General features: G+C 39.3%; 1 protein-coding gene across 1 annotated transcript in view; it reads right to left on the bottom strand.

Annotated features, from left to right (window-relative positions):
* The window catches only part of RRAGD (Ras related GTP binding D), a 34,936-nt gene that overhangs the window by 5,015 nt on the left and 17,983 nt on the right, over window positions 1-11,938 (bottom strand). Inside the window, exons 3-6 of the mRNA XM_024747444.1 lie at window positions 10,056-10,255; window positions 9,092-9,206; window positions 8,156-8,298; window positions 4,392-4,540 (exon numbers count right to left, since the gene is read on the bottom strand). Of these exons, the coding sequence (XP_024603212.1) occupies window positions 4,392-4,540; window positions 8,156-8,298; window positions 9,092-9,206; window positions 10,056-10,255 (607 nt within the window). The remainder of the gene's footprint in view (window positions 1-4,391; window positions 4,541-8,155; window positions 8,299-9,091; window positions 9,207-10,055; window positions 10,256-11,938) is intronic.

The following is an 11,938-nucleotide window of genomic DNA, read 5'->3' as shown; positions in this document are numbered from 1 at the left end:
GGCCCTGTGCTCTAGCCCCGGCGAGCCACAACTACTGAAGCCCATGCACCTAGGGCTCGTGCTCTGCAACAAGAGAAGCCACTGCAATGAGAAGCCCGCACACCACAACAAAGACCCAACACAGCCAAAAATAAACTAAATAAATAAATTTATAAAAAAATAAAAATAAATAAAATTAAATGTAACAGTAATCTTGCTGCCTTTGGAGCTTTAAAAGTGAAAATTCACGACTGAGGTTTTTAAAGGAAGTGCCTACAAAGAGTTTGCTGTTTATTTGAACTCTTTCATAAAACGCAGTTGAAAATACAGGAACAGGGCTTCCCTGGAAGCACAGTGGTTAAGAATCCGTCTGCCAATGCAGGAGACACGGGTTCAAGCCCTGGTCCGGGAAGAACGCACATACCGTGGAGCAACTAAGCCCGTGAGCCACAACTACTGAGCCCACGTGCCACAACAGCTGAAGCCCGTGTGCCTAGAGCCCATGCTCTGCAACAAGAGAATCCACCGCAATGAGAAGCCCGCGCATCGCAATGAAGAGTAGCCCCTGCTCGCCCCAACTAGAGAAAAGCCCGCATGAGGCAACGAAGACCCAACACAACCCAAAATAAATAAATTAATTTATTAAAAGAAAAAGAAAATACAGAGACACGAACAGAACAAGCAGTATGTTCAGAACCATACGCAGCTATGGGATGGTCCTACCTCCTTCTCTTGGTTCAGCGATTCTCAATCACAGCTGCATATTAAAAGCATCCAGAGAACTTTTTAAAGATTAACAAACCCCAGGTTCCTCTCCCAGGAATTCTGTTCTAATTGTTCTGTGGCAGGCCTCGATGGCCATATTTTTTAACCACCTCCCTTCCCAAGGTGCCTATGATGTGCAGCTAAGACCAAGAATCCCACTTCCGCTTTCTATCCTCCTCTTTCTGCCAAAGCCATCAGAAATCATCCACGAAAACACAGACAGAGACCAACATCAGGACAAGTCAACTAACAAGTGTTGATTATCAGCACCAGCAGGACTCAACACTTGAGATTAAAGCAGCGAAAACAAATGGAACCACTCCATGCATATGTAAAGCATCAAGCTCTTTCTAAAGCTAAGGTCATCAACTTAATGCATTTGCCTGGGACTTTCCCAGTTGCAGCCCTGAAGGTCCCCTGTTTCAGGAACCCTCACCTCTGTCCCAGGCAAATGGAGATTGGTTAGTCACCCTAAAAAGCAAACAAGTTTACCTTCATGGGGTTAAACCTTGTCTGCCTATTTATCTCTCTTATCACATTAAAACAAATACTCAGGTTTCTAATTAGTTTAATAAATTTTACAAAATCTGCCTATCTTCAGAGATGATCCTCCCTAGGTGGTTTAACAATAAGTTGCCCAAGATCCACATGAGAAATTCCTGCTTAAATTAACTCACAGGACCATAGATGGACATTAAAATTAGTGGGCAAAAGTGTGAGGAGAAAGAGGATTTGCATAGTTTGAAAGTATTTATTCACTACAAAGTGAAAAGTAGGAACTCACCAGGGGAAAGACCTGGTAGACCCTATCTTAACTAAATCAAGGGCAGCATCGCCAGTAATAAGCCAAACTAACATCATAAATATATGATACACTAAGGACACAATATCATTTCTGTGCGGTATTCTGGCCAAATTGCATAATCTCATTCCAATTGTGTGAAAATATCAGACAAACCCAATTTGAGGAACGTTATACAAAATAATTGATGAGTACTCTTCAAAAGTGTCAGAAAGACCATCACAGATTGGAGGAGACTAGGAGAAATAATAACTAAATCAATTTGGGATCCTGGAACAGAAAAAAAAGGTATTTTTGGAAAAACTGGTGAAATTTGAATAAGTTCTGTAAGTTTTATTAATATTGATAGTATTATACTGATGTTAATTCCCTAGCTTTGAAAACTGTACTACAGTACGTAACATGTTAACATTTCAGGAAGCTGGATGAGTATATATAAACTACATACTATTTTTGCAACTTTTCTGTTAAGTGTAAAATCAGTTCAAAATAAACAAGCTCTCAAGGTTGATGTTATTGTAACCTAAATTTTAGGACCTGTCATCACCCTAGATGGTTTGGGGTCTATAGTTGTACTATTTGCATTACTTTTACTTTCCTTAGTTTCCAAAATCAACACAAAATATTAATCACCAAATATAAATTCTAGAAATATCTTTAACCAAGGGAATATATGTATAATGGTTTAAAACACAAAACACAGAACTGATTCCATACAGGGAGAAGCCTAGAAATCTTTAGCCCAGACTGCTATACACTTGGTGGTATGACCATAGGAGAAAGTCACTTCTATTTCCTGGGTCTAGGTAAAATCATCAGTAACTGAGAGAGTGAAACACAGGATGGTCCCGTCTATCTTCAAAATTCCATGAATCCATTATATAATCTGTTCTTAGTTTCAGCAAGATGAAAATAAAAAGTAAAAGATTACCAGCATTTAATTAAAAGTTTTGAGGGCCAAGGACATAACAGGCAATTTGGCTGGTAATAGTAAATACATGAAAAAATACACAACTTCACTAAGAAGCAGAAAAAATGTAAATTTGTTTTCAATTATCAATGTTTAATGCTAAAACCCAATATTAATGAGAATAAAGCAAAATGGACACACTCATATTCTCTTAATAGCATAAACCAGTAAAAACTTTCTGAAGGACATTTTGGTAATATGCATTAGAAGCTACCAAAATGTATTGATCTAAGTAATTCCATTTGTTGAAGTATTTCCTGAGGAAATAACCAAAGATGTACACAAATATTTAGTGGAAAGAAGGTCATTATGGATTATTTATAACATCAAAATCTAGAAACAACACACATTTCTAACAATAGAAGAAACTAATCATTAAAATGATGTGGTTAAAAAAAGATTTAATGAATTGGAAAGATGTCTGTAATAATTTAAGTGAAGGTTATAAAGTAGTATTTATTATATAATCCCATATATAGAGATATCTATGAAAAAACTGGAAAGTTATACAAAAAATATCAAGAGTGATTGTGTGAGTGAGAAGCTTATTAATAATTATTTCTTTTTTGCTTATTTATTATATCTAAATTTTCTAAATGAATCTATTACTCTGTAACAAAAAGAAGTAATAAAAATCTAAATCATGGGCTTCCCTGGTGGTGCAGTGGTTGAGAGTCCGCCTGCCGATGCAGGGGACAAGGGTTCGTGCCCTGGTCTGGGAAGATCCCACATGTTGCGGAGCGGCTGGGCCCGTGAGCCATGGCCACTGAGCCTGCGCGTCCGGAGCCTGTGCTCCGCGACGGGAGAGGCCACCACAGTGAGAGGCCCGCGTACTGCAAAAAAAATAATTAATTAAAAAAATAAAAATCTAAATCATGTTTTCAGGCTCAATGAATTAAGAAGATTTCCATGATATAAATAAGTGAAAACAACAGGATAGAAAATTATATAGGCAATATGGTACCACTTTTGTTGGAAGAAAGGAAGGAAAGAAGGGATGAAAGATGAAAGGGAGGGAGAAAAGGAAGGAGAAAAAAAATCCCAGAAATTTAACATGGAGTTTAGCTCTAGATGGTGAAACTGATTTTTTTATACTTTCCTAAGTTTTTAAAGTATTTTTATAGTGAACATGTATTGCATATAAGAAGAAAGGCTATTTCAGAAAATGTTACTATTGCCACTTTGTTGGGAATTTAGGTAAATCATCCCCTAATTACTAGCAAAAATCCCTAGCTACATCAGTAAACTGATATTTCCCAGTTTACATAGTGGCGCCCGGCAGGGTGGGGGAATATGAGTATCTTTATGAGGGTTAATTGCTTTTGTTTCCAAATAAATTTGGTCCTAAAAAGATATTTGGTGACGTTATTAAATATATTCATATCTCCCTGTTTTGAAATCACGATGCTGTCCCTGTGTTTTAGGACTAAAGAATGGACAAGGGCTGAACAGAAGTTAAATAACATCTAGCTTTAATGTTGTATGAGTTTCATCCTTTACACGGGGAGGACAAGTGGTCACAAGGTCCCTAATACCTTCTATGGGTGTGGACCAAGAGGGAGGCCTTGGCACCCCCTGTAGGCTAGGGGACCTCCCCGGGGTAAGAGATCTACAGCCTGGCAACAATGCCCCAGCTGGCTCTGCTCCCAGAAAAGCTCAAGCCCCTCCCTGGGAGGATGGCGTGGTTCCACTACCACCTCACGGCAGCTGCATCACTAGAAGGCAGGCTGGTTCACGGATCCCAAAACCCCAGGATGTTGGGAGGAGCCAAAGGGGCCTGTGACTAAAGTCTGGAAGCTTCCCAAGGCACACTGCTGTCCACCTGCATTCAACGTCTGAATGGAAATGCTTCATTTAAATCACACAAAAAATTACCTTTTCTTTCAAAGCTTTCCTCTCTGACAAAGCAAACGAGAGCCAGGAACTTGGTCACCTCTTTTAAATAAAGAACTGTTGTATTATTCAGCTTTATAATGGCTGTTGATTCCTTGTCATAAGGGGTTCCTGCTCCATCTTCTTTGAGACTAAATGGGGACAGAAACCAAAACATATTTGACAATTGAGAAAGAACTTCAGTTTGTAACCCAGAGACGGAGACCAGCTTTCACAAAGAGAACGATAATCATAATGACAGGGAGTTTACACTTACAGTGCCTTTCGGCTAAAGATCTCAGAAACCCCCAATCACAAGAATGTACACAGCGTACGACAGTCACTTTCCTACTGACACACTGAGTGTGGTGTGTCAGCTGGGCAACTCTCCAGGCACCTGAGGAACACAGGTGAGGGATGGAGGTTAGTTCTTCTCCCCTCCGTAGCCCACAAGGGCTTCCAGTTTTCTCTCGTGACAGAATAACCAGGCTGCCCAAAGCACAGCCTGATGAAAGACCAAGAAGGGGTGAAGAACTGATCCAAAATAAAGCAGCCTGAAGAGAAACGGCAGCAAAATGCTGGGCTAGATCCAGCAAAAAAACTGCTATGGAACATAGAATTGGGACCTTTGGTAAAATTTGAAAATGGACTCTATATTAGATAAGAGTAATACAGATATGTTAAATAAGTTTAATTTGAAAGTTAAAACTGTGATCCTACAAGAAAACATCCTTGTTATAGGACATGATTCCTATAGAATCATGTTACAAATTCCTCCCAATTAGTTCAGCAAAAACAAACACGTTCAGTCATCCCTCACCATCGGGGCGGGGGGAGGGGCTTGGTTCCAGGATTTCCCCCAGCAGATACCAAAATCTGCAGATGCTCAAGTCTCTTATATAAAACGACACAGTATGGGCTTCCCTGGTGGCGCAGTGGTTGAGAGTCCGCCTGCTGATGCAGGGGACACAGGTTTGTGCCCCGGTCCGGGAAGATCCCACATGCCGCAGAGCGGCTAGGCCCGTGAACCATGGCCGGAGCCTGTGCTCCGCAACGGGAGAGGCCGCAACAGTGAGAGGCCCGCGTCCCGCAAACAAACAAACAAAAAGACACAGTATTCGCATATAACCTACACACATCCTTCCATATACTTCTTTTTTGCTAATGGTTTATCAATTTTGTTTATCTTCTCAAAGAACCAGCTTTTCGTTTTATTGATCTTTGCTATCGTTTCCTTCATTTCTTTTTCATTTATTTCTTATCTGATCTTTGATTTCTTTCCTTCTGCTAACATTGGGGGCTTTTTTTCTCATTTTCTAATTGCTTTAGGTGTAAGGTTAGGTTGTTTATTTGAGATGTTCCGTGTTTCTTGAGGTAGGATTGTATTGCTATAAACTTCCCTCTTAAAAATCCTTTTGCTGCATCCCATAGGTTTTGGGTTGTCGTGTTTTCATTGTCATTTGTTTCTAGGTATTTTTTGATTTCCTCTTTGATTTCTTCAGTGATCTCTTGGTTATTAAGTAGTATATTGTTTAACCTCCATGTGTTTGTATTTTTACAGATTTTTTCCTGTAACTGATATCTATTCTCACAGCATTGTGGTTGGAAGAGATATGTGATACAATTTCAATTTTCTTAAATTTACCAAGGCTTGATTTGTGACCCAAGATATGATCTATCCTGGGGAATGTTCCATAAGCACTTGAGAAGAAAGTGTATTCTGTTGTTTTTGGATGGAATGTCCTATAAATATCAATTAATTCCCTCCCATACACTTTTAAGTATCCTTAGATTATACAATGTAAATGCTATGTAAATAGTTGCCAGCATGCGGCCAATTCAAGTTTTGCTTTTTGGCATTTTCTGGGTTTTTTTTTTTTCTGAATATTTTCAATCCGCTGGTTGGTTGAATCTGCGGATATGGAACCCACATGGAGGGTCAACTGTATTAGAAAAAGAAAGAAAGAGCAAATATGGCAAACTGATAAAAATTGGTGAATCCCAGTGAAGGGTACATAGGAGTTCACTGTACTATTCTTGCACATTTTCCATAGATTGGAAATATTTTCAAAATAAAAAGTTAAATAAATAAATTGGTCTATTTACGAAAAGGTGTGGCCTGCAAACACAAATGACTTGGGTTTGAATCCCAGCTCTCTTATTTATCGTATAAGTTTGGGCAAATTGAGTAACTTCTTTGAGCCTCAATTTCCTCAACTGTACATGAATAATAATTACCTCAAAGTCTCCTAATGCAATGAAATAATACATATATAGTGCTAAGCATAGTGCTGAGAGCATATAAAATGCACAATAAATGCTAACTGCTATTATCATTATTAATATGGCCTTAATGATCAAAACTGAGCCCTCTGAAGCCACTGATGTAATCAGTTATGTATCCTTTCTTTATAGGCAAAGGAGCACGTCCTGTACCTTTTCCCTTATCTGAAACTGTGTATACGTTTTCAGAATCCCAGCTGAGATTCTTGAGCAGACCAGGTCACCTGCTTCTAAGGTCTCCAATTACAGGGCTGCCTGCTTCCCGGGCTGTGGCATGCATCCCCGGCCACCCCCTGCAGCCATGGGCTGGCTCATGGCTGCTCCAGCAAACAGTCTCAAGAAACCCCAGAACTCATGCCCCATTTGTGACCCATACCCAGACCGGTTCTTACTGAACCGGGCGGGCTCCCAGGAACACTGCACTCGGCAACAGAAAAGCAATCTACCAGCAAGGCCCTGCTCCCTCCTCCGCCCAACCCCTCCCTCCCCGTGTTTGTTTTAGCTGGATAAAAGTAACTCTGATTAACATCATTTATATGAACAACTTACCACTTATGTCTAATTAACATATAGCAAAATAATGATTATGCATATCATTAAACATGTGTCAGATTAATTGTGTTGTTCATTGTATTTGATTATGACAGCCATCTAGACTGTAATCAGGGTAGTTTCAGCTTCCATGACTATTTCAAGGTCATCCACTTAGAGTTTCAAAACAAGAGAATACTGCAGCCCACTCACTCTGTAAAACACCCTGAATTCAGCAAATTCACAATTATGTGGAATTATTTCTATGTCTGGTAACAGAATCAATTTTCCCCACGCCTGTTTATTTTATATTATTTTAAATGTACAAGAAGTTCTGTTTTCTAAGAATATAAGATAATAATAATAAGCAGGTAATGTTGTTTGCTTACTTTAATAATTCTCTGCTATCCACCATAGAAGACAATCAAAACTATATTGGAAAAACAAACAACTCAGCAGTTATTTCATGTAAAGAAGAAAATAACAGAACTGTGGTAAACATGAGATATTTATGTAGAATCCAAGGATCCTAGTGGTCTCCCTCAAGTAAATACATTATGATATGACAACAGATTTTTCAGTAGAGGAAGAACGTATCAGACTTGAGCTCAAATACAATACTAATTCTGTCCCTTATTGACAGTGTGAGCAGGGGTTAGAAACTTAACCACTCTGGACCTCAGTGCCCCATCTATAAGATGGTGATAGTAATTCCTGCCTCGAGGAATAGTGGAGAATTCAATGATAATAATGTGGGCAATGAAATTATTAGCATAATGCTAGGCATTTACTCAATAATGTTTTATTATTATTATTACATACGAAATGGTGTATTTATAGATCTCAGTCATTTCAAACAAAAGTATTAAGATCAAATAAGTAAATGCAAAATTCTCAAAGGTTATGAAAGAAAAGTATGGCTCAATTGTAGCCTTTCAGAATGTTCTACTTACCCATAAATACAAGAAATGTCGATAACCACATCGATCATGTCACAGCAGAGCTCATAGGTTTGCATATCCACGGGGGTACTATCAGTTGCAATGTAAATCTTACTGACCACATCAAACAGAAACGCCTTTTCAATTCCAGAATTCTGAAACAGAAAAGGAGATGCGGCCTTAAAGGGACAGCTGATTGCAGAGCATGTCATGGTTACATAAAATGATACGCCATCCTCAGTCTCAAATATGAACCAGCAAAAATTTAGGTTGTTCCATTTTATTACAATTTAAACCTCATTGTCATAAACTTCTTTATAATGGATTTGCACAAGAAATGAAAACTTGGAATTATCACGAATTATTTACTTTAGGTAAACAAATTAAGTAGTGTTTCCTGACTCTTAGAAATGTACGTGCAGTTAGGAAAAAGGCCAAGTAAAAAAAAAAGCATTTTAAAAACTTTAAATTTAAAAATAGATTTAAAAAATCTAGACAAACAAACTCAAAATTGTGCAGTGAGGATCAATGTGAATACAACCAAAGGTCTGCCTTAATTCTATTCTGTGAAGTTTGACTTGACGTGGTGGTTTTTAGGACTCAGCCAGACAGCACATCATTCACAGTGTTAAACATATTTTTAAAAATTCAACAGTATATATCTTATAGCCAAAACCAACTTTTATGCTCCCAAACTCTGGTAGGATTCCATTAACATTGAATTGCCTACAACTTGAATAAACATTCCGATTATACAAGTGAAGTACAGGAATCGTTTTGGCAGTTAAATTTTAAAGGCCCTAAAACAGTACATAGGCACAATCTTCAAAAATATTTCGGTGAACTTGAAGTGCTGTAAGAGCAAGTAGAAATAAGATCATTTTCACTCTTGCAATGTTATTCTTAAATTCCGCAAATGACTCTAACAGGGCAGTATTATTTACTTACTGAGATAAAGATGTTTAGCAAATTCTCCAGGGTGGGGAGTTGTGGAATCAGCTTCTGAACCACTTTGCTAAAAGCTTCAAATATTGAATGATCATATATGCTTGTCAGATAAAAGCTGAAAGATGAAACAATATTTCATCACTTTTTACCTTTGACTGAGGAATAGACTGTTCAGGCTATGTCGTAACACCAGAATCATGCCTTCTGTATTTACTACACACACATTCTAGCCCCTTTCAGAATTCAAAACAACCTCAGTAAAAAAATGAACATGTCTTAACAAGACATTCCTGCCCAACTCCCCAAAGCAAGAACTGTGCCCATTCTGATCTGCTGACTGGCTGGACTATAGGAGGCTTAAAAATGCAGCCCACGTGCTTGCTTCGGCAGCACATATACTAAAAATGCAGCCGTATATGCCTATATCAGCATCCTTACATTCTGGAAGAGAATCCACACCAGATCATCTTTATACATGTTAATAACAGTTATGTTATTGATACTGAAGCATCTAATCTTTCCATTTTTCCAATTTGCAAAATGAATGATGCATATACATACTACCCCACAAAAATTAGAGAAATGGCTTTCCTCTGTGAATATTTCTATTTGAATTATTTTCAGAGTACTCCTTTACTTATGATTATAGATACTATCTGTAACAGTAAACTTCAGCATCGATTAACTTCCTGGATGCAGTTCATGGGTTTTCTCCTATGTGTTTTCCATAGGGGGAAAAGAACCTTAGCTTTGACCTTTGGTCCAAAAAATTGTTCTAAAACCCCACCGCTTTTCCCAAAGATTAGAGTTGGCACATGCAAAGCTTGCTTTTCCCAAATACTACCCCAATGTCTACAGCACAAAACAGGGTACACAGGGCTCTGTGACTCTAAATGACAGTCCGGGCCAAGCCACTCCTGATGGCTCTGGACCCCAATGATCCCTGATGGGTTTCTGTTCTCACCTGAGGTGAATTTTTTCTAATCCAGCATCTGCAAGGTCATCATTTGCCCTCTGGTGAATATCTCTCTGGGTTTCAATTTTGTGGTCATCTGACAGACCATCCACTTTGTGAATAAACACCTCGAAGTTGATGTCGGTGTTCACTTTGTAGGCCCTGGTCACCGTGAGGTGGAGCCTGGCCAGGGCCTCCATGTAATCGTCCTGGGAACAAAGCACACTCCTGTCAGGGAGGCTGCTTTGCTTCCCTTCCACATACAGTCTTCCCTCCCAGCTTTACTGAGGTATGACTGACAAAGATTGCGTGTATTAAGGTGACGACTTAATGTTTTGGTACCACTGTGTACCCATCTGTACCCATTGTGAAAGGATCCCCCCAGTCAAGCTAATGAACCAATCCATCACCTTACAGGTACCATTTTTTCTCTTCCACGTACACTGTTAATCTTACTATCCCCTCCCAAAATATTTTGCAAATGCCCAAATAAAAGCTGTTTCATAGAATTCAAGACTGAAAACTTAAGTTTTGTTAACAAAGAAATGAAAAAGAAAGGCCAGAAAAATACAGTTATGATTTAGCTTGATGACAGTCACAAAGGTCAGAGTTGCAGTTTTATGTATTGAAAATGACCACACACCATCCAGGACCTTCCCTGGAATACTGTCCCTCCAGGATTCTGAGTCTCTTGGTGAAATGTAATGAACAAGCAGGGATGAAAACATGATAGGGATCACTGGGAAGATGGGGAAGGAGCCAGGAGGAAAAAATTTAAGAACCACTGATCTAGAGCAGAGGTCAGCAAACCATAGCCCTGGGGCCAAACTGGGCCCACCTATTGTTTGTAAGTAAAGTTTTATTGGACCACAGTCACACTCATTTGTTTACACACTGTCTATGGCTGCTTTGAGGGTACAGTGGCAGAGCTGAATGGTTTTCCTCTGTGGAAACTCCTCAGAGACAGCACAGCCTGCAAAGCCTAAAATTACCATCTGGCCCTTTTCAGAAAAAGTCTGCTGACCCCTGGTCTAGAGTTATTGCCCCAAATAACACAACACTATTTTTTTCTCCTTCCTACAGATAATACCTATGTAATAATGTAATGAATGCCTGTGTATGCATCTCTCTGTTTAAGAAATCAAACATTAGACACTGAAGCCTTGTATGTTTCTCTCCATCCTCCCAGCCCATCCCATCACTCTCCCTACACCCTCCAGAGGTAACCACTATCCTGACTTCTGCCTGTATCACCACTTACGTCTTTATACATGACTGCATACATACGTATCGCTGAACAACATACAGAATTCATTTACATTGTTTAAAACTTTACAGAAATATCAACTTGCATGTGGATTACAGTTTGCCTTCTCCACTCACATTATGTCAGTGAGAGTCACCTTTGTTGAAGCACACACTCTAGTGCATGATTCCTGTTAACAGCTCTATAAAATTCCATCGTATGGATGGTCTAAAATTTATCACTCACTTGCCAGCTGATGAACATTCAGAATGTTTCCAGTTATGTGCTAGTTCAGATGATGATGATAATATGCACGACCTCGCACATGTGATCACGCACACATCTCTGTGCCTGTTTGCAAGTTTCTTAGGGCTTACCCTGAAAGGGGGCTTGTTGGGTCCTAGGAATGAGCACCTAGAACTTGACTAGATAATGTGTAAGAGCCCCTGATGCTCCAGACTCTCAACAACACCCAGTGTTGTCAGGTCTCTTCATTATTGCCAACTTGAAGGGTGTGAATAGGTCTTGTTTTTCCAGCAAAAAAAAGGAAAGGGGGGAACTGCCTGGCGGTCCAGTGGTTAGGACCCTGGGGGCGCTTTCACTGCCATGGGCCCGGGTTCAATCCCTGGGGGGAACTAAGATCCTG

The sequence above is a fragment of the Neophocaena asiaeorientalis genome, unplaced genomic scaffold, assembly GCF_003031525.2.
Source record: "Neophocaena asiaeorientalis asiaeorientalis breed wild unplaced genomic scaffold, Neophocaena_asiaeorientalis_V1.1 scaffold161, whole genome shotgun sequence".
Lineage (NCBI taxonomy): Eukaryota > Metazoa > Chordata > Mammalia > Artiodactyla > Phocoenidae > Neophocaena > Neophocaena asiaeorientalis.
This window is presented reverse-complemented; position numbering and strand designations above follow the sequence as displayed.